Raw genomic sequence first — 25,965 nt, forward strand, 5'->3', positions numbered from 1 at the left:
TACTCCATCATTATTAGAAAATGGGAATACAGATTCATTAGAGAAGGGTAAATTCATTTTTAGACCAATTGGGCTTGAAGAGTTGTTAGTGTATCCAAATGGAAATGCTCAAGTGATGGGAATGGAAAAATTTCATATTACACAATTCTCTACAAAGCTTTGATGCTCGATAGCAAAGATGGAAGTAAGCTCTCATACGTGAATTAACTTCAGCAGGTTGTTAAACCGGTCCACTTCCTGTCCAAGAACAGTGGTCAAGGAGTTCAGGCGTCCTTGAGGATCCTTGACGAAAAGGCTCTCAGAAGCACCCTCCATTTCCAGTTTTTCTGAAACATACACAGTGATTCCTCAGGTCAGTTATTGATTTGTTCTCACAATATTGCTAAGGCAATGTGCTTATCTTAACATTTAAAAAGAGCCAGCTTCTCTCATTGTTTAAACCAGATACATAGGATTGAAATGTGATATTTTTATAATTTAAAATGCTTCTGTGATTCACCTGTGTTTATATAGAAGCAATCACAGAAAATTATGCTTAAATTCATGTGTGTCAGGGCATACACGCACACACACACACACACACACACACACACACACACACATTCTGTTTTTTCTCTCAAACTTAAGCCATTGCATTTTATTTCCTCCCTTAAAGCATGTTCCCCATGGGTATTTTCATCTTCCTAGTGTGAGCTATGTGGTCTTTGGCCCTGGGACAGGGGCTGTAGGTCCCCAATTGCTTAAATGAGATCATAGAGAGACTGGCTGTGCTAATGTAGGAGGAGGACTGGGAAAGGGAAGGAGAAACCTGCTCCTTTTCATTCTGGTTGACTGTGGGGAGGAGGTGAGGGTTGGGAGGGAAGAGAATGAAATGGAAGGTCAGTATGGCTCAGTGGTATCTGCACGTTTGATGAGGGGTTCGAAAGGTCTCCAATGCGGAATGAGGGGGATTGGCAGGAGGGCACAGGAAGGTGTGCCTGGCTTTGCCTTATTGGGAGGCAGAACCCTGAAGGCTTCATTGGCAAATGCTAGCAGAACAAAGCTGTTGCCTGGCAGACAAGGAACATTCCAGAAACTAGGCTTGAAGAGTTGTTAGTGGATCCAAATGGAAATGTTGGATGGCCCAGTGACCCCGAGTCTTCCCCTCTGCCATACAGGTGTTTAAATCTCCTGCTTCCTTGCTCACCTGTACTGCAAAGGAAAGGCTGGGGGCAGGAGACAGACAGGAGACAGACTTAGTGTTTATCCCACATTACTGGCCATTATTTAAATGGACTGACTGCCTTATTAAAAAGGCCCATGGTTCAAACTGAATGGAAAATGTAGCTCTTATTTCTCCCTGCAATCATCAAATGCAGGCTCAGATGAAGAATCATATGAGCTACGAAAGAGGAAGCAACAGCATTTTCCTTGCATATCTGAGAAAAGTATGTGTAAACAAATGGCTATGACATACATATATCAAATTTTTTCTTGACCACACATATTTGGCTGCTGAACAAAAATCCCATAGCAGTGCCAATGAGTCTAATCTCTTAGGTCCGCAGTGCTGTGGTTACACGTCCCTGGTCGTCTTGTTCCACCGTTCTTCTAAGGGCTATTTCAAACCCTCAGTTCTTTTGTTGAGCTAATTGCTTCCCTGCGCCCCCAGTCTCAGCAGAGACCTGCTTAGCATTTCACAGTAAAAGTACAAGCTTTATGACGCTTAGAGAGAAAAACCTCGTAGGTGTCAATGGGATTCCACAAAACAATTGCACAGTCTCTCTAGCTGTCCATTCGTCTCTCCATCTTTTTCCTAACCAGCACTCCATCTTATACTTATTGATCTTATATTTATTGACTCTATTTGCTTCAACAACAGAATTCTCTACTCAAGTAGACATTCTCTTGAGAGCCTGCTTCTAGGAGTCAGATAACTGACTTCTGAAATCACAGGGCTCCTTTTCTTCCAGCAGGACTCAGTCCCTATTTTTTTTCTGCCTCAATTTTCTTTTTCCTGTAATGACATCTCTTCCAAGCATGAATAAATAAGACATCTAAATCTCCTGTGAATCTAAGAAGAATCTTAAAATAGATCTCTTGTGATCATTCAGGAAGATGCTTTCACTTATCAGAAAACAAGGTGAAACTAATTTAGCCATTTCTTCTAAATAGAGAAAAAAATTAAATGGATTCTAGAGCAGGACTGTCTAGTAGAACTTTTAATGATGATGCAGGTGTTCTCTTTCTGTGCTGTCCAATATGATAGCATTTGAAATGTGACTGGTGCAAATGAGAAAATGAATTTTAAGTTAAATTTAAATTTAGGTAGCCACATGTGGCTAGTGGCTATATTCTTGCACAGCACAGGTCTAGAGACATTAAATTAATGAAAACAAGGGAAGCTCAGGAAAGTCTGGTTAAAGTTACGTTGAGCTAGAAACCAGTTTCCTCCTAATCCTTCTGGGAGTTGAGATGTTGAACTACCATATGCTTCCAGTCTATAAATGAAGAGCTCCATGTCAAAAGAGCTCTTTAGGTTAAAAAAAAAAAGCCTACATAATAAACAGGTTTAGATACCTGTTTATCACTCAGTTCTCTGAGTTTATTCCTAAAATTTCCATTACATACAGATTCCTAAAATTCTTTATTACCTGGAACTCTGGTCTGGACAGAAGCAACAAGTTCTTGAACAATTTCGTCATTGCTTTTTCCCTCTCCACCAGCAGATGACCTTGGCTGAACCTCAAGTATGGTGTTGATTAAAGTGTTGGTCTCTTTGTACTGTAATGGCAGTAAGAGAAAAGACTCAAATTCTCAAAAACATATTTGCAGCACATATAATTACTTACAGAAGTAAAGACATTTCTCTAAAACAATATTTATTTTCATTTTATTTTATTGTGGTAAGAACAATTAACATGGTATCTACCCTTTTAACAAATTTTAAGTGTGCAAGACATTATCGTTGACTATAGGTACAATGTTGCACAAAAGATCTCTAGTGCTGATTCATCTTGCTTAATTGCAAGTTTATAACTGTTGATTAGTCCCTCCCATTTCCCCGTCTCCCCAGCCCCTGGTAACTACCATTCCACTCTTTAATTCTATGAATTTCACTATTTTAGATAACTCTGTAAAAGCTAAATCATACAGTATTTGTGTTTTTGTGACTGGCTTAAGGAAATTTTATTTTCTATCTTGAAGGTAGAGTTGGTAAAATGTGGTCATTGGAAATGCCTAGTACCTAGTTGTTAGTGACCCTAAAATTTTTCTGTTGAACAACAATGTGCTTAATGGGCTGGGCCCAGTGGCTTATGACGCTAATCCCAAGACTTTGGGTGGTCAAGGCAGGAGGATTGCTTTTAGCCTAAGAGGGATTGTTTTAGCCCAAGAGTTTGAGACCAGCATGGGCAACACAGTAAGACTCTGTTCCTACACACACACAATAAAAATTAGCTGGGTGTGGTGGTGTGCACCTGTGGTGGGAGGCTGAACGGGGGATAGCTCAAGCCCAGGAGTTAGAAGTTGCAGTGAACTATGATCTCACCACTGCACTCTAGCCTGGGTAACAGAGGGAGACACTATTTCAAAAGGAAAGAAAACAAAAATAAGTAAATAAATGTACCTAATGCTGCTGAACTGTACACTTAAAAATGATTAAAATGTGTATTTTCGCATACATATTTTACTATAATAAAGAATGGTTAAACATTTTTAAGCTAGTAAGTTAAAAGAAATTATGAAATTGAGAGAAAATGAGAACACAGTTTCAGGTCATCGATTTAACTTTTTTTAAAATAAGAAAAATATGGTCTATTATAGGAAATTGAGCTAATCAATTTATGTAATATTAATTCATTTTCAATATTGAGTCTTCTCATAGCACAGAAAAATCCTCATGAACAATGCTTTAAGTGACTATGTGATAATTTAAGTGACAATGTGATACTAATTATGGTATGAATGCACCATAATTAATATGAGTTATTTATCTATTTTTTGGAAATTTCTAGTTTTTAAAATTTTATTAGACTTTTTTTTTTTTTTCTTTTTAAGATGGAGTCTCACTCTGTCGCCCAGGTTGGAGGGCAGTGGCATGATCTTGGCTCACTGCAACCTCTACCTCCCAGGCTCAAGCGATTCTTTTGCCTCAGCCTCCTGAGTAGCTGGGATTACAGGCACCTGCCACCATGCCTGGCTAATTTTTATATTTTTAGTAGAGACAGGGTTTTACCATGTTGGCCAGGCTGGTCTTGAACTCCTGGCCTCAAGTGACTCACCTGCTTTGGCCTCCCAAAGTGCTGGGATTACAAGCATCAGTCACCGTGCCCAGCTGATCTTATTAGACTTCAGGAATAGAATATATATGTATGAATTTCATCCACCATTTTTGAAATTCTTTAAATGATACATAAAGGCAATAATTTAAAACTGGGTATTACTATATTAATTTCTAAAAGCATTGTATCAATTTATATTTCCAACAATAATGTATCATAAAATCTGTCTTTCTGTGTCTTTGCAAGATTAATACTATTACTTAAACAAATATTTCCAATTTAATAGATAAAAAATAGTTTCTCATTTTTTGGACTTTTTTTTTTGTGATAGAGTTTCTCTCTGTCACCCAGGCTGGAGTGCAGTGGCACAATCTTGGCTCACTGCAACCTCCGTCTCCTGGGTTCAAGAGATTCTTCTGCCTCAGCCTCCTGAGTAACTCGGACTATAGGCGTGCACCACCATGCCCGACTAATTTTTGTATTTTTAGTAAAGATGGGGTTTCACCATATTGGCCAGGTTGGTCTTGACTCCTGACCTCATGATTCGCTGGCCTCAGCCTCCCGAAGTGCTGGAATTACAGGTGTGAGCCACTGGGTCCCGCCACATTTTTTGCCCAGTCACTGTGCCTGGCCACATATTTTTAAAATTTAAATTCTTAAAAATCAAATTCTTAAATTTAAATTCTTTAAGATCTTAAAAAATATATTCATTGACCATCTATATTACTTGCTTATAAATTATTCATGTTTTTGCAAATTTTTGATTTTTAGCATTTTATATTAATTTATAAGATGATTCTAGAATACGAAAAGCTAATTTTTTCCGTTTCAAAATGTTTTGATTTGCCACTTGTAATTTTTTTTTTTAAATTTTAGATTCAAAGGGTACATGTGCAGGTTTGTTACATAGATCTGTTGCATGGTGCTGAGGTTTGGGCTTCTACTGAACTTCCCCAAATAGTGAACATAGTACCTAATAGGTTGTTTTTCAATTCTTTTCTTCCTTCCTTTTTCTCCGCTTTTGGAGTCCCCAGTGTCTATTGTTCGCATCATTATGTCCATGTGTACCCAGCATTTAGCGTCCACTTGTAAGTGAGAACATGCAGTATTTGGTTTTCTGTTTCTGCATTAATTCACTTCAGATAACGGCCTCCAGATGCATCAATTTGCTGCAAAGGACATGATTTTTTGTGGCTGTGTAGTATTCCATGGTGCACATGTTCCACATTTTCTTTGTCCATTCCACTGTTGATGGACACCTATGTTAATCCTATGATCCTATGTCTTTGTGATTGTGAATAGAGCTGTGAACATACGAATGCATGTGTTTTTTTGGTAGAATGGTTTATTTTCCTTTGGGTCTATACCCAATATGGGATTGCTGGGTTGAATGTTACTTCTATTTTCAGTTTTTTTGAGAAATCTCCAAACTGCTTTTCACAGGGGCTGAATTAATTTACAATCCCACCAACAGTGCATAGCATTCTATTTTTTCTGTAACCTTACCAACATGCTATTTTTTGACTTTTTAGTAATTGCCAATCTGACTGGTGTGAGATGGTATCTCATTGTGGTTTTGATTTGCATTTCTCTGATGATTAGTGATGTTGAGCATTTTTTCGTTTGTTGGCTGCTTGTATGTCTTTTTTTTTTTTTTTTTGGAGAAGTATCTGTTCATGTCCTTTGCCCCCTTTTAATGGGGTTGTTTTTTGCTTGTTGGTTTCTTTAAGTTTCGTACAGATTTTGGATATTAGTCTTTTTGTCAGATGCATAGTTTGCACATATGTTTTCCCATTCTGTAGGCTGTCTGTTTAGTCTTTTGATAGTTTCTTTTGCTGGGCAGAAGCTCTTTAATTTTAATTAGGTCACAATTATCAATTTTTGTTTTTGTTGCATTTGCTTTTGGGGTCTTAGCCATAAATTTTTTGCCTAGGCCAATGTCCTGGTATTCCTTAGGTTTTCTTCTAGGATTTTAATAGTTTGAGGTGTCACATTTAATTCTTTAATTTTTGTATATGATGAGAGGTAGGAGTTGAGTGGTATTCTTCTGTATATGGTTGGCCAGTTTCCTCAGCACCACTTATTGAATAGCGTGTCCTTTCCCATCGTTTATTTTTGTCAACTTTGTTGAAGATCAATTGGTTGTAGGTACGTAACTTTATTTCTGGGTTCTCTGTTCCATTGGTCTATGAGTCTATTTTTTGTACCAGTACCATGCTGCTTTGGTTACTGAGGTCTTATATAATGCCTCTGGCTTTGTTCTTTTTGCTTAGAATTGCTTTGATAATTCAAGCTCTTTTTTGGTTTCCTGTGAATTTTAGAATGTTCTTTTCTAATTCTGTGAAAAATGATGTTGGTAGTTTGACAGGAATAGATTAAAATGTGTGATTGCTTTGGGCAGTATTTTTATGATATAGATTCTGCCAATCCATGAGCATGAAATGGTTCTACATTTGTTTGTGTCATCCATGATTTCTTTCAGCAGTGTTCTGTAATTCTTGTAGAGAGGTTTCACCTCCTTAATTAGATGTATTCTTAGGTATTTTATTTTTCTTACGGCAATTGTGAATGGCATTGTGTTCTTGATTTGGTCCTCAGCTTAAACATTTTTGATATATAGAAATGCTACTGATTTTTGTACATTGATTTTGTATCCTGTAACTTTCTGAAGTAATTTATTAGGTCTGATAGTCTTTTGGCAGAATCTTTAGGATTTTCTGTGCACAGAACCAAATTGTCAGTGAAGAGAGATAATTTGACTTCCTCTTTTCCTATCGGGATGCATTTTATTTCTTTCTCTTGCCTGATTACTCTGGCTAGGCCTTCCATACTATTAATATGTTCAATAGGAGTGGTAAGAGTGAACATCCTTGTGTCGTTCCAGTTCTCAGAGAAAATGTCTCCAATTTTTTCTGTGAAGTATGATATTGGCTACGGGCTTGTCATAAATGGCTCTTATTACTTTGAGCTATGTTTCTTTGATGCCTAGTTTGTTGAGGGCTTTTATCATTAAAGAATGTTGGATTTTATTGAATGCTTTTTTGGCACTGATTGAGATAATATGGTTTTGTTTTAAATTCTGTTTATGCAGTGAATTACATTTATTGATTTGTATGTTGAACCATCCTTGCATCCCAAGAATAAAACCCACTTGATTGTGGTGGATTATCCTTTTGGGGTGCTATTGGATTAGATTTCCCAGTATTTTGTTGAGGATTTTTGAGTTTATGTTCATCAGGGTTATTGGCTTATAGTTTTCTCTTTTGGCTGTGTCTTTGATTTCCTAGAATGAACTAGGGAGGAATCCCTCTTCTTTGATTTTTTGGAATAATTTCCATAGGACTGATACTAGCTCTTCTTTGTACATCTGATAGAATTTGTCTGTGAATTCATCTGGTCCAATACTTGTTTTGATTGGTATGTTTTTTAAATTGCTGATTCAATTTTGTAACTCATTATTGGTCTGTTTAGGGTTTCTATTTCTTTCTGGTTCAATCTTGGGAGGTTGTGTATTTCCGAGAGTTTATTCATTTCCTTTAGACTTTCTAGTTTGTGCACATAAACATATTTGTAGCTGTCTCTGAGGATATTTTATATTTTTGGGGGCAGTTATTATGCCATGTTGTCATTTCTAATTGTGCTTATTTGTATCTTTTTTCCTTTTTTAATCTAGCTAACAGTTTATCATTCTTTTTTAACCTTCCAATGAGTTAACTTTTGTAGTTGACCTTTGTATGCTTTTTTCTTTTTGGTTCCAATTTCACTTAGTTCTGTTCTGATTTTAGTTATTTCTTTTCTTCTGCAAGCTTTGAGTTTAGTTTGTTCTAGTTTTTCTAGTTCGTTTGGGTGCAACATTAGGTTGTTAATTTGAGATCTTTCTATTAATATGTTCCTGATGCAGGCAGTTAGCTTTATAAACTTTCCTCTTAACACTGTTTTTGTTGCATCTCAGAGCTTTTGGTATCTTGTTGTCTGTACTTTCACCTGTTTCAAAGACTTTTTTGATTTTTGCCTTGATTTCTTTGTTTACCCAAAAGTCATTCAGGAGCAAGTTGTTTTGTTTCCATGTATTTGTGTGGTTTTGAGAGTTCCTCTTGGTATTGATTTCTAATTATATTCCACTGTGTTCTGAGAAGACACTTGGTATGATTTTAATTTTTTAAATTTGTTGAGACTTGCCTTATGACCAAGCCCCTGTCCCCCTGGTTACTGTGTGGCTGTAGAAGCCTTTTCTTAGGTAGAAGTAATTATAAGTCTGGGTGCTCCAATGTTGGGAGCATATATAGTTAGGATCATTAAATCTTCTTGAATTGGCCGGGCGCGGTGGCTCAAGCCTGTAATCCCAGCACTTTGGGAGGCCGAGGTGGGTGGATCACGAGGTCGAGAGATCGAGACCATCCTGGTCAACATGGTGAAACCCCGTCTCTACTAAAAATACAAAAAATTAGCTGGGCATGGTGGCACATGCCTGTAATCCCAGCTACTCAGGAGGCTGAGGCAGGAGAATTGCCTGAACCCAGGAGGCGGAGGTTGCGGTGAGCCGAGATCGCGCCATTGCACTCCAGCCTGGGCAACAAGAGCGAAACTCCGTCTAAAAAAAAAAAAAAAAAATCTTCTTGAATTGAACTCTTTATCATTATATCATGCCCTCTTTGTCCTTTTTTACCATTGTTAGTTTATAGTCTGATTTTTCTGATGCAAGAATAGCATACCCTGATCTTTTTTATTTTGTTTCCATGATAGATCGTTTTCCATCTCTTTACTTCGAGCCTATAGTTGTCATTACATGTGAAGTGGGTCTCTTGAAGACAGCAGAAAGATGGGTCTTGTTTTTTAAATCCAATTTGCCATTCTATGTCTTTTAAGTGGAATGTTTAGGTCATTTATTTATATTCAGGTTAATATTGATATGTGAGGTTTTGTTTCTGCTGTGGTGCTGAAGTTATTGTGCTGATTCCTCCTCATCTGAAGGAGCTGATGCTTTTTTTTTTTTTAAATTCACTGTTGTTTGGATGGAGTTTTTTTTGACTTTTTATTCTTTTCTTTTCCTGGAGGGTATGACTGTGGTATATGTTATGCACAATCAGTTGGCTTTGTTTCTGGGTGCTTTCAGAGGACCAAGGGTCTATATGGATTCTTTGGTTACATATAGGTTCATGCAGTGTGTTCGAGAGGCATTGCCTGTAGCAGTTATTCTTGTTTGGTATTGTAATTCAGGCTGTAGTCCAGTAAATGGTGCTTAAAAGAGCCAACACATAGGCTCTTAGCCACAACAGCCCTCAGTGGGGGTGGAGGCACCAGAGAAGTGCAAAAAGCATGCTCTTCCAGCTCACAATTACCTTCAGCAGGGGTGGGTCCAATGGAGCATCATAGAGAAGCAGCTTATTGCAGTACACACACTTACCAGCCCCAACAGGAAGCGCTCCAATGGGAAGGCAGGGGAGGGTGGAAAATGAGAGATGGTCCCTCTTTAAGTCCATTCCTAGTGGTGTCCCTTTCAGTGGCTGACATCAAACCCTTATTTCCTTTATCCCGAGTGGGGCTTTGATGGAGTGCGCTCCCTCCTTTCCTAGGGGTGTTTTGCACCAAACAGTAAGTCTCTAGATGACCCTTTACTCCTTAGGTAACTGCCTGTCTCCTGTGCTTGCCAAAGTTAGAGTGAGTTGTGGAGTTGTCTGCAGGTGGTTTGGTGATGCAGTGGTTCAAAGGTGGAGGCTCCCTGGCCAGGGTAGTGACACCGCCGGTGTACAACCAATATGGCATCTACTGCCTAGGTCTCTACCCAGTGGATGGCTGTGGGACCACCCAGCTCATGCTCCCTGACCTGGTGGGTCTCCCTCCAGTCTCTGCCTAGATAGCAGGGCCAACCAGCTAGGCTTGTCCCAAGCCATTTGTGTCCAGATCACTGAGCCAGCTCAGGCATTTTGGGCCATGAAACTTCATAAGGGAGAAGTGGTGGCTGTTAGGCCATGCCCATCTTAGTCCAGTCTTGAAAAGGGAGGGGCGACCATCTCTCATGCTGGCACACAAATCTGTGTCATATTCTTCTTTGTGTTCTGACAGCGGGGCTTCTCCCCTACTTGAGCTCAGGCCACATATATCAACTTGATATCCTGGGTAGTGTGCTTGTGTCCTGAGGAACTGGGACCAGGACTGCAGATTTTTCCTTTGGCCTCTAGGTGTCAAGCACTGGCTGTGATGGGGGTGGTGAACTACTCCTGGATTGCCAATAAAACACTCAGGCAGGGCTGTGGAGGCTGTGCTGTGGGCACTCTCCCGCAGGAGCAGCCTCACAGGTAGTCTTGAGAGGGACCAGTAGGCAAAGGGGTGCATGGATTAGAGCCTGTAGCAATGGTAGTGGGGTCTGTCTTGAGGCATGAGCATGCCCAGGCTCTGCTCTTTCCTGGCCTGGCAGACAGCAGGAGCTACAGCCACTCAGTGTAACATGGAGAGCCTTGGGGGATGAGTGTCTGTGGTCATGTTACCTTACAGCTGCACAGCATAGCCAACCCTTCTGGGCTCTGTGTGGGTTCAAACTGTGCCTCTGCTTATTCTTTGGGCAGTTCTGCCTGCCAGTCCAGAGGTGTGGGGGTCATGGGAACTCCTGTGATAGGGTCTCAGCAGTCCGTGGCAGGAATGTGGTGCCCTGGGGTTTCTTCACTGACTTCTTCTTTAGGTCCAGTCCAAGTCCAGGGGCTGGTTCAGGTGCCTGGTGACCCCAAGAAGGCCTAGGTCATAGGAGAGCCTTGAGGGCACACTGAAGAGCTTCGACTACCCTTAGGTAATGGTGCAGCCTCACAAGTTCTATGTTTTACATAGAGGAGTAAAACAACCCAGTTTGCCCTGGGTTATGATCTGGTACTGTGACCATGCTTTTAATAAACAGTGTTTTAATTTATCTGCCTTGGAAATTTGTCACTGTACTTTTATAACTGAATCATGTATGGATCCACAAACCTTTGTGTAATATGACACAAATATGCCCAGCCTGGTGGAAGAAGGGCAAAGAAAGACAGTTATATTATTATTGAAATCCTCATGTAATTGTTGGACTGTGATTAGGTAGATTATGGATGGACTAGGCAGAAGGCCTGGAGATGGAGGGGCTTTGCCAGTGACAGGGAAAATGCATGATGGTCTTAGGATTCTGTGAAGGATCCAGAAGGACCAGGCTAAATTGGAACCAAATATTGAAATCAAGGTGAAACAATTATTTTATTTGTTTATGTAGGAAGATCATAATTTCCAGAGTGAGCAGGCATGATTATTGATGTTTTGAGTTTATATACACAACATAAATATGTATTTTAAGTGGAAAGGCCACATACCTGGAAGACTAGATTGGCATTTTCATGCATTCCAAAAATTTCTGGGTCATCGATCAAAGGCAGATTTTCAATGTAGTCCTTAAACTCTTGCAGGCTGTCAGCCATGGGTGCAAAATAGATGCCTGTTATTAAAAACACAGAAGACAAATATATCTCAAATAGACTGGCTTTGTACTGCCGAGTTTGATTCTTCTTTGCATGGTGCAGATGATGTTTGCAATCAGCTGCCTCATATAGAAAGGGGGATTGTTTTTCCTAAGTTTTCATTGCTGTGTCTAGTTTTGCTACCTTTTCTTCAGGCCTTGAGAATCTGATTACTGTCCTAACTTTTCAGATGCCTTCTCCAGAGCATTTAAAGATGCTGAGCATCCAGGGATATGCTGCTGAAAGGGTTATCTCATGAAGGTCTCCACATTTATGCTGAAAGGTGTAACTCATCAAGGGCTTAAATTTATGCTTGTGTTAGAGATTGCTTTCATATTTGTTTGATAAACAAAAACAGCCTTCTCCAATTCCCCAAACCAAAAGCTACATTTGCCAAACATTGAAATCTAGGGTTATTCAACTATCTATAGTGATTGCAGGAAAAACAGTTGAATCTTTATTTATTTTTATTTTTGAGACAGAGTTTTGCTCGTCGCCCAGCTGGAGTGCAATGCAATGGCATGATCCTGGCTTATTGCAACCTCTGTCTCCCAGGTTCAAGTGATTCTTCTGCCTCAGCCTCCCAAGTAGCTGGGATTACGGGCCATTATGCTTGCTAATTTTTGTATTTTTAGAAGAGACGGGGTTTTACCATCTTGGCCAGGCTGGTCTCAAACTGCTGACCTCAGGTGATCCACCTGCTTTGGCCTCCCAAAATGCTGGGATTACAAGCATGAGCCACCATGCCTGGCCTACAGTTGAATCTTATCAGCTCTGACTGATGCTCAATGGTAGGAGCTTTTATGAACTTGTACTAATCAAGTTGCTCCTTCCAAGGGGATCAACACTCAGGACAATTAATCTGTTTGCTGTCTGACTTGTAATGAGCTACCACCGACTCACAGATCTGGTTTTTACTGAACTTACTGTAATAGACATTTTGTTTTCTTTATTTTTAAAAAAATTTTTATATAATAATCATAATATTTATTATTATTTAGAGACTGGGTCTTGTAATGTTGCCCAGGCCGGAAATGAATTCCTGAGCTCAAGTGATTCTCCCACCTCAGTGTCCTGAGTATCTGGGACCATAGACATGTGCCACCATGTCTGGATGTTTTATTTGATTATATTCAAAATATTCTCGAATATAACATTGAAAACACATTTAGACACAACGCAATAAATTTTAAAATCAAATAACTGAAAGTAGTTACCACAAACTATGTATCGCTGTGATCCTACTATCGAACTTGCTCTGAAGGTGATCAAGCATGGGGATAGGGTGTGGCCAGAACAGGGTTGTGGAGACCAGACAGAGACAGCTATTGGATGGAAAACTGAGAGATGCTCTCAATGACTTCTTGGGAAAGGCCTTTTCTGTAATATTGAAAAGTCATTCACCTGATTCAGAGTATTTATAATGTTCTTCTAATGTCTCAGGAGAAAAAAATCTTTTCAAGATAGTACGAAGGCATCTTTGATCCCAGGTGTCTGTGACTCTACCACCATAAGTAATTTCACCTGAAAAGGAATTTGTATTTTGAAATTATTACTGTTTTTTAAAAAATTGATAGGCATACCTAATTTTTAAATTTTAATGTTTATATATACATTTATTTGGTACTGAAAATGGAACACACACATCAGAATTTCCTTCTACCACCCTATCAAAGATAATAAAAGTCAATTTTTGAAAACTAGAAAAAATCTACTATATGTACGCTACCCTCATTATTTTGCTGTTTTAGTTTTCAGAAACTAAAGCCACTGAGCTCTTACCTATTTCTTTTTTCTTTTTGTTCTTTTGCTTTGAAACATTGATTTTAAATCTTATCATTGATTGCAGTATTCTAAAACATACACACTTTCCATCAAACAGTGCTTCTTTTGGAGCCAATGAGTAAAATGGAATCTAGTATTTGTAGCAAGGCGTTCAAGCTCTATACATTCCTTATAAATTATTGCTATCAAAGTTAAAAAGGAAGATAGATTCAAAATGAAAGGGACAACTCGCTTCATAGTAATTATAGGGAATTATAACTGGTTGGTATCCCATCTTTCTTTCCAAAGAGAAGCTACTTTCCATGTACTCCATTGTCATCCCAACATTATGTGTAGCAAGGAAGCACACTGGAATCTGTTGCTGATATAATTTCTTTAATATTCCAGATCCATTGCTACAATTCACCATTCACCACTGTTGTGTTCCTGGAAGGATTTCACCTGTGATACCAACATTGTCAACTTCTGAATCCTCCAACTGTTGATCCATTCTCATCTCTATTTCTTCCATCATGTCAGGAGGAAAAAAATTATTTTTTCTTTCTCTTTCAAGCTGAAATGATTCGTTGGGAGAAAGTAATTTCAGTCTTTGGTATCACAATAATTTATTTCTTCCAAGACTGCGATGTCCTTAGGTGCATATCCTGTAGGGATGCCTATCTTCCCTCTCCTGTTGGAGTACCTCTTGTCAGTCTTGTTGGATAAGCCATTAAGGGAGAAGGGAGGTGCAGTAGGTACCAGGGCTGATGGTTAAGTTGCTGAATCCTTGTATTAGCAATTCCAAGAGGTAAAAAGGAGATGTTCTGTACCTTACTGGGAATATTCGTCAGTGACCCTCTGGGAAATTTTGGAACACAAAATTGGGTTAAATCTCTGTCATGGGTCCATCTAATATGGCCTAACTTGAAGCTCCTCTTGGGTCCTTGGCACTGGAACATAAAGCTCTAGTGTCTCTAACTGCATGATGATGTCAGGGAAAGAAGGGTATCTTAACATATGTTATTCTAAAATAAGTTTCCAACTAAAGTATCTGCATTTTGACAAGCAGCACAGAAATGTTTTCCTACAAATCAACAGATTTCGTGCTTCTCCATCTAGATTTGACTTTATCCTTTTTCTTGGGTCAAACTGAGTAAACAAGGAACTCTGACATTTTGATTCAGGGTAGATGACTCACAGCTCACTTTCAAAAAGGAGTCTTCTGGCTTTGGTCTTCTCAGAAGAGGGACCATGGTTATGTGCATGCACGAGTACGGGTGTCTGTGGGTGGCGTTAACCATCCATGCCACTGCCTGGTCTGGCCCCAGCATCATGGTTCCTGTGGGTCCCCACTGCAGAACCCAACATAGGGGCTTCCCCCTTCTCTTCTTTTCCCATCCCTGTGGGCTGGGTCAGGGATGGTTCAATAAAAACTGGAGAGGGCTGAGGTTTGACTTTGTCTTTGCCAACTTTGAGCTCAGATCCACCTCTAATACCACTCCTGGATGTATGTATTGCTGTAACCTACACTACAAAATCTGAAGGTCCTCCTCCAATCCCAAATACCTTCCAGTATTTAAAGCCTCCTAAATATTTCTCTGTTTATTCTCTCCTGTCTAGTTTCTCCACTGGTATTGATATACCTCCATGTTCAGTCCCTCATGTTGCTTTTATTATAGCTTTGTGAATTGTTCCACCTCTCCTAGTCTAAAAGACCATAATTGCTAACCAGTGTTTGTAAGTTAGAGCAAAATTTATTAGCAAGACAAGAGGTCTTGCTAATAAATTGAAAGACGTAGGTCTTTCAAGACTTCTCCACGGCTTACCTTTTTAGTGTTGTTGAAGACACAACTGCCCTCCATACACACTTCCTCTTTTGGAGCTACTAACTGTTTCTCTAACAGTGCCATGTCCCACACTGTTGGCCTCCCATAACCCCCCACACCTTTATTGAGGTATAATTGGTATTCGAAAAACTGCACACAATTCATGTATACAATTTGGTGAGTTTTGACATATGATATACTTATGTTGCTATCTCCACAATCCATATGGCAAACACATCCATCACCTCCAACAACTTCAAACAGAGGGCACTCCACTGTTTATTGTGGTTAGAATACTTAACATGAAATCCACCCTCTTGACAAATTTTAAAGTACAAAATACCTTATGGTTAACTGTAAATGCTATATTGCACAACAGATCTCCATCACTTACTCATTTTGTATAACTATAATTTTATACTAATTGAACAACAACTCCCCATTTTCCTCCTCCCTCTCTCCTGTAATAGCCACCATTCTCTTGTCCACTTCTAGACTTTTGATGATCACAGATGCTTCATATAAGAGGAATCATGCAGTATTTGTCTTTCTGTGACTAGCTTATTTCACTTAGCATATAGCATAATGTCTATCAGGTCCATCCATGCTGTCACAAATGGTAGGATTTCTTTCTTTTTCAAGGATAAATAGTATTCCATTGTATATCATTACTATACTTTCTTTATCCATTTATATGTTGATGGGCATTTGGGTTATTTCCATATATTGGCTACTATGAATCATTACCTCCATCAGCTTTTGGTAGGTATAGACTATGTCATCTTTGATATCCAGCATCTATCGTAATAGTACTAATCAGTATTTTCTGAATTAATCCATAAACAAATGCCTAAAAAACTCATCATTAGCAAGTATTGTCACCTGGATAAAGCATTGATTTTTCACCTCTATCTTTTTTTAAAAACCAGTTTCAATGAGATAATTTAAAACATAATGAAATTCACATAAAACATACGTATGTAAAAGAATATATATTGTATATATATTCTTATATATAATTACATAATTTATTTTTTTTTAAATTTATAGAGTTGTCCAGCCATCATTACAATCTAATTTTAGAACATTTCCATTTCCCCCCCAAAAGAAATATTGTGCCCATTTGCTGTCACTTCCCATGTCTACTCCTTGTCCTTTGCAACCCCCGAACTACTTTCCATCCCTATAGACTTGACTTGTCTGGAAATTTCATACAGATAGAATTGTACTTGTGGTGTTTTGTGTTTGACTTCTTTTGCTTAGCATAATGTTTTTGAGGTTTATTTATGTTGTTGTATGTATCAGTACTTTATTCCTTTTTATGGTGAAATAAGATTCTATTTATGGATATGCCATATTTTACTTAGCCATTCGCCAGTTAATGGACATTTTTGGACATTATGAACAATGCTGTTATGAACATTTGTGCACAAGTTTTTGTGAGGACATATGTTTTAATTTTTTCTAAGTACTTATTTATGAGTAGAATTGCTAAGTCATATGGCAACTCTATTTAAATTTTTTTTCAAAGCAGCAGCACAATTTTACATTGCCACCAGAAGCATATGAGGGTTCCAGTTTTTCCATATGTTCACCAGTATTTGTTATTGTCTTTTTAAAAATTATAGTCATCCTAGTAGGTGTGAAGTGGCATTTCATTAGAGATTTAACTTTCATTTCCCTCATGACAAACTGAATGTCTTCTCATGTGCTTACTGGGCATTTGTGAAGCTTCTTTGGTGAAATGTCTATTCAAATCAAATCTTCAACCATCTTAATATTGAGTCATTTTTCGTCTTATTCTTGAGTTGTAAGAGGTCTTTATATACTTTGGATGCAAGTCCCTTATTGGATGTATGATTTGCCAATATTTTCTCTCAGTCTGTGTCTTGCCTTTTTACTTACTTGATGGTGTGTGTTGACATGTAGAAGTTTTAGATGTTGATGAAGTCCAATGTATTTTCTTTTTTGTGTCATGTCTTGGGAGTCAATGACTAATCCCAAGTCACAATTTACTCCAAAGCTTTCTTCTAAGAGATTTACCTCTATCTATTAATTGTAGGTCTGTCACCCATTTTGAATTAATTTTTGTGTATGGTATAAGATAAGGGTCCAAATTTATCCTTTTGTAGAAGGACACCCAATTGCCCCAGCATCATGTGTCGAAAAGACTATCCTTCCCACATTGAATTGTGTTGGCACCTTTGTTGAAAATCAGCAGTCATAAATGTAAGGGTCATTTTTGGATATTCTCAACTCTATTCCATTGATTTGTAAGTTTATTCTTTTTTAAAAAAAATATAAATGTTATTTCCCAACACAAGCTCCATCAATTCAAGACATTTTGGTAAGCAATGATACCAGCCATTCAGTCCATCCCTAAAGAACTGATGGTCCTGGAGTTTAACCATGTCAATACAGTCTTTTTTTTTTTTTTTCATTAACCAAAGAAAAATGGGTGTTCTTTAACAAAATTTTAATATTAAGAAACACAGAAGTCAGAGGGAGCCAAATTAGGTCTGTAAGGTGAACACCTAATAATTTCCCATAAAAACTCTTGTGAAAGTGTTCTAGTTTGATGAGAGGTCTGAAGAGCATTGTTGGAGTAGAGAGGGACTCTCTGGTGAAGTGTTCTTAGGCATTTTTCTGTTAAAACTTTGGCTAACTTTTTCAGAACGCTCTCATAACAAGCAGATGTTATCATTCTTTGGCCCTCCAGAAAGTCAAGAAGCAAAAGTCCTTGAGCATTCCAAAAAACTGTTGCCATGAGCTTTGTTCTTGATGAGTCTGCTTTTGCTTTGACTAGACCAATTTCATCCCTTGGTAGCCACTGCTTTGATTGTGCATTGTTTTCAGGATTGTACTGGTAAAGTCATGTTCCATCTCCTATTATAATTATTCAAAGAAATGCTGCAGGATCTTGACTGCACTTGTTTAAATTTCCATTGAGAGCTTTGCTCTTGTCTGCCTCTGATCTGGTTTTAAGAGTTTTGGCACCTACTGAGTGGAAAGTTCGCTCAACTTTAATTTTAGTCGAAATTGTGTCAAATCTATTGAGATGTCTATGGTGTTGGCTGTTGTTTCTGCTGGTAATTGCTGGTGCCCTTCAGTAAGGGTATGAACAAGATTAATTTTTTCTTTGCAAATTAATGTGGATGACCTGCTGCTGTGGGCTTCATCTTCAACACTGTCTTGGCCCTTCTTAAAACTAGTTATCCATTTATAAACTGCTATTGATTTATTTGGGGCATTGTCCCTATAAACTTTTTGTAAAGTATCAATATTTCACCATTCTTCCACACAAGATTCACCATAAATTTGACAATATTTCTGCTTTAATTTTAGCAGAATTGATGTTGTCTTGACAGGGGCTCATTGCAAATTGATGTCTTATCCTTCTTAGTGCCTCAAACTAGATCCAGAAACAGCATTTTCAACACAGATTGAAGATTCAAATTTTTAATAACTGGAACACCTTTTAAAATTTTCCCATAAAATCAGTCTTATTTACAGAAATACTTTGAATATTTGTTGTTGAGATTTCTTGTTTTCTTCAGCACAGTTGTTTGACAGTTCTGAGGCTCTTCTGACCAGGACTAGGTGCTGGTCTGGAGGGAACACTGGTGGGGTGCTACAAAGAAATAAATTGACCTAATAAAGGCTCTGCTCCTTTCATGCCAGAAACAAGAAATGTGATAGAGCTATCACCACCACTGTCAAGTCAAAATTTATGTCTATTCTTATGCCAGTGCCACAACGACTTGCTATAACGGTAGTAAGTTTTGAAATTGGGAAACATAACTCTTTTGACTTCATTCTTTTTTTTCAAGATTGTTTTTGCTATTTGAGGTCCTTCGCATTTTTCACAATCAGCTTATCAATTTCTGCAACATGCCAGCTGCTCTGGGTGTAACAATCTTCTGTTACATAGGGATCGCATTAAATCTATAGATCGGTCTGGCAAATTACTTTTTACCTCCACAATTACTTTCATGGCAGAAGAGACTGAGGTAACCTGAGACATTGAGTGTTGTAGGAGAGGGAGAAGGAAAAGGAAAATAAGAAGCAGGAAAATTCAGGGTAAGCAGAGGATACCAGAGAACAATTCTTACCACTGTGCAAAGCAATTTTGGCCCCATTGGGATGGCTTGGGGCAGGAGTATAAAGTAGCCTCCCAAATTCCAAGCCTTCCCCCATTGGTCCACTCTGGGGAACGGTCCTAATCTGTTTTTACTATTACTTTGCTGCCTCCATCTCAAACATGTTTTAAGGTTTCATTTTGCCTTTTAGGTTCTAGATTAGCTGACAGCCTTCTGCTGTTCCTCATTTCCCTCACTTGCCAATGAAAATCATCCATTTCCTTTCTGTCCCTGTTCAGAGTTCCTCCTTCCCCCACTTCCCAGTACAAATATCCTTTTCCTTACTACTTGAGCCCACATGGTCCAAATTGGTTCTGTTTTTGGCAGCAGGATCCCTATGTAGTCACAGTTAATATTTACCAAAAATTTAATTTCTGAAAGATTTTTCCTTTTTCACAGGCATATCTGAATTAACAGGTCTCTACTAGTTAATTCATACTTAGGTTCTTTTGAATTTAAGGTCATGGACTCTTGAGGCCACACTGCCTGGGTTCAAATCTTAGCCCCAGCACTTTGTAAATGGTGTGCCTCAGTTTTCTCATGTGTAACCGTGATAATAATAGTCCTCATATTATATGATTGTTATGAGGATTAAATCTGCTAATTCTTGGGAAGTGTTTAAAATAGTGCTTGGCATGTAGCAAGCACAATTTTTCCTATTACTATTTGAGAAAGCATCTGTCCCATTTTCTATGTGTGAATATTCTCATGATGTCCTTACATGTTCTTGTCACAATCTTATCTTCATACAGGGAACATCAAAAGCCATCATCACCACCATTAAACACTGGAGGAGGACAGCCCATCTTTGCAAGGGCCAGGTGGGCATAAACAACAACTTTGTGGAACATAGCTGGAAGCCTTGGCTGCAAGGATGTACTCACCAGTAATGTAAATCAGTGCATCCCAGGGAATTTTTCCTTCTTTACAATAGAGGTTGAGGTTCAGTAAAGCACATTCCCTGTCACTGTCATTAAATTCATAGCAGATATTCCAACCAAGGGGGCCAAACTTCTTTCTTTCCTAGAATGAAAAATGAAAATGGTCTGAAATAAAATTTGATAAAATTAATTTTGTGTAAAATACTAAAGACTAAAAAGAAGTTTCCATTGAAATTGGGCATCCCTACTTTACAAAATCATTAAAAATCATGTAGCTCAACTTCAGCTAGGCTTTCACCAAAGAGAGGAAGTACTTCTTCCTTCAATACTGGTTTCTCCTCATATTTCTAAAAGGAAATTTGCTATTACTAGAAATGTGATAGACCTGTTAAAAGAACATTTTTTAAAGCATTTTCTCATCAAAGTAGGAAAAAAAATTTCACCTATAGTCTTTTGGCATGAAAATACTGATATAATCCATCCATCTGGTGGAGAAAGCTATTCCCTACTGTTTTAAGGAGTCTGTCTATGGTTTTTTAGTTATGCCACACACAGAATCATATTCCTTGTTTCATGACATACCATCATTAAATCCTCCCCCAACTTCCTTCATCATCTCCCTATCCTACCTTAATTTCTTAAATTTGAAACTCATAACTGTGCCAGAGGATTGTTTCCAAATTCCCTGTTCTTGATCTCAAAATTTTCCTAAAGCTTAAATTACCTCCTCACCTCAGCTGCTTTTGTTAGCAGAACAAGGGCCTCACACCCAGAACTCCTGATCCTAGCCTGTCAGACCTCCCCTAAGACCTTTTAAACTATTTATCTTGTATTTTGGCATCTTTTCTTTTCTTTTCTTTTTTCTTTTTTCTTTTTTTTTTTGAGACAGCGTCTTGATCTGTCACTCAGGCTGGAGTGCAGTGGCATGAACACTGCTCATTCAGCCTTGACCACCAGGCTCAAGCAATCCTCCCACCTCAGCCTCCTGAGTAGCTGGGACTATAGGCGTGTGCCACCATGCCTAGCTGTTTTTAAAAAATTATTTGTAGAGACGGGGTTTCGCTGCGTTACCCAGACTGGTCTTGAACTCGTAAGCTCAAGCGATTTGCCCATGTTGGCCTCCCAAAGTGTTGAGATTACAAGCATGAGCCACTGCACCCAGTCTGATTCATTCATTCATTCATCCATTCATTCATTCTCTGTAGACCATACATGTTTGAAAACCGGGAAGCTAATATAATAAATATGCCATCTAAAATATGTATTTGGAGAGTTAGAATTCAAGTACAGGGTTACAGGATGAATACCAGACCAAGCAGTGACATTTGAACAGAGAGGAGGAGACAGTGGTTCTGAGTTGAAGCTAATTTTTCAGGGAACTTAGAGCTTCAGTCATACTGGAGAAAGAGTCAGTTAAGGGAGATGGGCTCATTCAAAAGAACAGGTGAGAGTAAAGCTATTGCAAGAAAACAAAGAAGGACTTGGTAACTGATAAAATATGTATGTATAAAGAGGAAGAATAAAAGCAATCTTGAAGTTCTGATTGTAGGTGATTGAGAGAATGGGACCACTGATTTTAGTAGAGTTTGGTGGGGAAGTAGATTTTGGGCAGGAGGCAGAGCTGAGGAAATCTATTTTGAGTTTGTTGAATTGAACTGAACCTACTACACTCATCCAAGTGATGGCATTCTGTAGGCAGATCAGATGAGAGGTGACAGCTGAAGCTGTGAAATACTGAAGCAAGGGGAGTATAGAGAGTGAAGGTTGAATTGAAACAACTTGAGTTCAGATATAGAATGGGGCCTTCAGCGTTTGACAATGACATTTACATGCTTTCACTTAATTCTTACTATTTATTTCATAATACACTTCTTTGTTGCTCTTAAAAAGCAGAGTTGAGTTGAGTGTACCTGAATAATTGCATGGAAGAAACAAATGCCAAATATTATTTGTCTCCATTTTTTTCCAAGTATATTTTCTTCAAAAAACGAAGGTGTCATTTCAGTAAATGCTCGTCTGATATTTGCACGTAAGCCTTTTGGAGGCTCATTGGTCACCTGGATTTACACAGAATATATGTGGCAGAAAGAATGATTGTATAGATTTGCATTATTTCTGAATAACACACATAGAATGAAGCAATTGAGAGGATGTAGATAGCTGATGTTCATGAAGAGATGGGGACCATTCCTGGCATGTTCAAACCTGCTTTGAATCTTGCTCAGGCACAGTACACGAAGAATAGGGAATGGCAGGGTTCTAAGACCAACAGTGGTTGAACCACATGACAAGAACCTCAGACACTTCCATTTGGTGTCCATTTTTTTCTAAACCTAGGCTAGAAAGTATGCTTAGGGTTTCCTTATTGAATTTTGCATCATCTTGACATAGGGCATTGTCCCACAGTTTGTCCCCTGATGTCCTATGATATGGAGCAGGGAGGGAAGAAGCACCTCTTATTCCTCATATGCAGAGGCTTGCCACAGATCATAAGCTTCCAGCATTAAAATCAAGCAGCCACACTAGTATGGATTGTAGGCCTCCTGTCTCTCAAATGCTGAAACATTCCCTTAACTCTGGAAGGAGTTCCTTTCTCATCACTCTGTACCCTTAACATTTCTTGTGAGGGTGAGAGCTGAAAGAGTTGAATGACCAATAGGACTAGAATATGCAAGGCTGGGTTGGGAAATCACTTCCCTGCTTGATATAGGTGAAAGGTTACTGACCTCACCTCCCCACCCTGGCCACACAGACCTCCACATGCTTCTGCGCAGGCTCTGGTCTCCTTGGAGGCACTAGTTGTATATTCTGAAACCAATCATTTCACATTGTTCCAACCATACGCATACATTACCTTAACAGAATTTTGAAGAACTGTAACAGGAAATGTATTACTAGGCATGGAGCTTAAAAAAAGTCGAAAAGTGTCCTTGATAGCACTATCTGTTTAAAACAAAGATAAAACAAGAAAAAAAAAATGTTTAGTTGGTAGTAGCACTTTTCTTTAAGAAATAATTATCCTAGAGAAGAAAAAAATGCTATAAGCTTTGTTTAAAGACCTAGTTAATCTCTTTCAAGTATATTGTAAACTGTTTTAAAATGGGAGTAAGATGCATTGTTTTAGAAACTTCATGGTAGGAAGGGTTGACAGTTTAGAAGCAGGCACACTTGGGTAAATAAATTAGAGACATATTAATTTTTAATACTTGCTGAACTATTAAGGGCCTTATCTTTGAAATGGGAAACATTTTCATTTGAAAAAGAGGGCAGTTATCGCTCAGGTATTTATTCTCATGAGGATTTTTCGACCGTTCAGTTTAACACAAGTTGCATGAAAATGGCCAAAAAGCTCTACTGAGAAAAGATTTCTCCCCTCAGTAGAGAATTTGCAAAGGAAACAAGAGAGCAAGGATATGGAGATATGCCATGCCTGGCATTAGCACGTTAAGTCAATGCACCTACTTTCTGAGCTATGGACAGAGGACCCAAGAAAGTATGAGCTCCACTGTAGGTTCAAAAGGCCAAAGTAAAGTTGGAAAAATCATTGCTTCCATCACAGGAAGACACAGGAATCATCCAAGGACAACTTCCTTGGCATTGGTTTTTAAGTACATATTATGCTGTTTCTCAAACATGCTAGGCTGACTCCCTCTCTAGGGCCTTTGCACTGGCTGTTCATTCAGACTCCCTTACTTTCTTCAGGTCTTGGTCAAATATCACCTTCCCAAAGAGGTCTACTCAGACTAAACCGTTTAAAATTGCTATCTTCCTGGCACCTACTCACATCCCATCTCAATCTTTCTGATCCTCCTTACCTTACTCTCCTTTTTATTTTTTCCAAAGCACAACCATGTTCTACCATGCCATATGTGTTATTTATTTAACATATGGTTTATTCATTCCCCATCTTGCCCCAACTAGAATGGAAACTCTATGAGGACAAATATCTATGGCTGTTTTCTTCAGCAGCATATCCTAGAAACGTATACGGTACACAGTAGGTCCTTACTTATTTATGGAATGAATGACTGCAAATCAAAGCTGATTTCATGATTTTTGGTTTGGTAACCTAAATTCATAAGCCACATTAAATGGCGCAAATTAAAAGTTAGTTCTGTCAAATTCTAGAGCAACACTAACACTGTTTGCATTGTAAAAACTATTAGGCGAAGAAGTCAAACAACAACCAAAGTCTTAGGGCCAATGATTTCAGTAACCAAAAAACCAAAGGAAGAAGGCCAGGTTTGGAGAAGCATTTTTTCCATACTTTTGTTCTTATAATTGCAAAAGCACCAAGCTTCTTAACTTTCATAGACATCATGGAATTTTAGGGCTGGACTAGAAGAGAATCTTAGAAATCATCTTAGTACAGGACTTTTCATGATGACGTCATGTAGTCATTTTATAGCTGGGGAAACAGACCCAGAAAAAAGATACGACACACACAGTCAGGAAGTGGTGGGGCAGAACTCTACAGAGGTGATAGGAGTTCAAGTCCTGAGGTTTTATTTTGTTTTTTCTTTTTCTTCCTTTCCTATTTTCAGCTTACTACCTGAATGTATTTTATTTCATACTGGTTCAAATTAAACGTCAGAACTTAAATGGTTAGGTTATAAATGATTATAGCAAGGACCAGAAAAGGATTTTTATATCCCCTTAAGTTTAGTAATCACTTAAAATATACAAAAAACTTCAGCTGGCTTTATTAGTCCATCCAGTCTCCTTGAAGAACAAGCAAATGCTCTTGTTCTAGTTATAGTGAAGCTGAAAGGCATCTCCATATTCTGGAGGCTCATATAGTACCATCACAGCAAATTGCTTTTTTGATGCCTCTCTAGCATTTTTTTTTCTTAATTATATTCCTAATCATCAGGGACCCGTGACCAGTACTGATGACCTCCTTGTCATTTCTCTTTAAATATTTAAATAGAAATAAGCCACAGGACCAACAGGAACCAGGCCATCTCTTATTTGACTGTGAAAGAGTGGAAATAGTGGAGATTCTGAATGGTGGATAAAAATGAGTCCTTACTTTGGTTGGAAGCAGCCTGCAGAAGGCTTGTCAGTGAGGGCAGGGGACCAGGAAGTAAAGGGCCTTTAGGGAAAGGTTGCTAACCCGAGTTGGCTTGGTGACCAGTGCCAACTGGGGACTTTGTAAAGGAGCAGCTCTTCACCTTAATAAGTAGCACTAAGTAAAGTGATTTGCAAGATCATCTGCATGGCTCTCACCTGTCCAGAAAGCTTTCTGTAGTCCGGGCACAAAGGAAGTCCTCAGAGAAGGGGCTCTCTCTGGATATGCTTGTCTGGTGGTTCTCCTCCAGGGTTTCCCAGCAGAGTGGTAGAGTGAGACCCACACAATTTCTTACCAATAAAATAGTTTCTGAGGTTTTGGTTATTTTTATACTAACACTTTAAAATGAATAGATTCTAATTCCACTTCTCTCTTTGCAGCCCATTATACTTCCTTGAGTGGACAAGACAGTGGTGAGATAATAGCTAGTGCTAGCAACCATGAGTAATGCTGGGCACGCCCATGGGGCGGGTGTGGCTCTGAGACACATGTAAAGGTTAGTTGTCATGTGGCTTACAGAGGATAAAAGATAGTAAAACACTGCTCTAAG

General features: G+C 38.6%; 1 protein-coding gene across 11 annotated transcripts in view; it reads right to left on the bottom strand.

The window, feature by feature from the left end:
• Positions 1-25,965, bottom strand: part of DNAH6 (dynein axonemal heavy chain 6) — a 352,679-nt gene that overhangs the window by 11,648 nt on the left and 315,066 nt on the right. For 9 of the 11 annotated variants that reach the window (XM_074397642.1, XM_039462280.2, XM_074397633.1 and 6 more), the window contains 7 exons: positions 23,199-23,287; positions 22,255-22,401; positions 20,348-20,486; positions 13,139-13,258; positions 11,591-11,712; positions 2,634-2,763; positions 199-326 (listed from right to left, as the gene is read on the bottom strand). In XM_074397642.1, coding sequence (XP_074253743.1) covers positions 199-326; positions 2,634-2,763; positions 11,591-11,712; positions 13,139-13,258; positions 20,348-20,486; positions 22,255-22,401; positions 23,199-23,287 — 875 coding nt within the window. Of the gene's footprint in view, positions 1-198; positions 327-2,633; positions 2,764-11,590; positions 11,713-13,138; positions 13,259-16,432; positions 18,956-20,347; positions 20,487-22,254; positions 22,402-23,198; positions 23,288-25,965 lie in introns of those variants that run through there. The other 2 variants (XM_074397653.1, XM_074397661.1) reach the window with 2 other exon arrangements.

The sequence above is a fragment of the Saimiri boliviensis genome, chromosome 1 (assembly GCF_048565385.1).
Source record: "Saimiri boliviensis isolate mSaiBol1 chromosome 1, mSaiBol1.pri, whole genome shotgun sequence".
Taxonomy (NCBI): Eukaryota; Metazoa; Chordata; class Mammalia; order Primates; family Cebidae; genus Saimiri; species Saimiri boliviensis.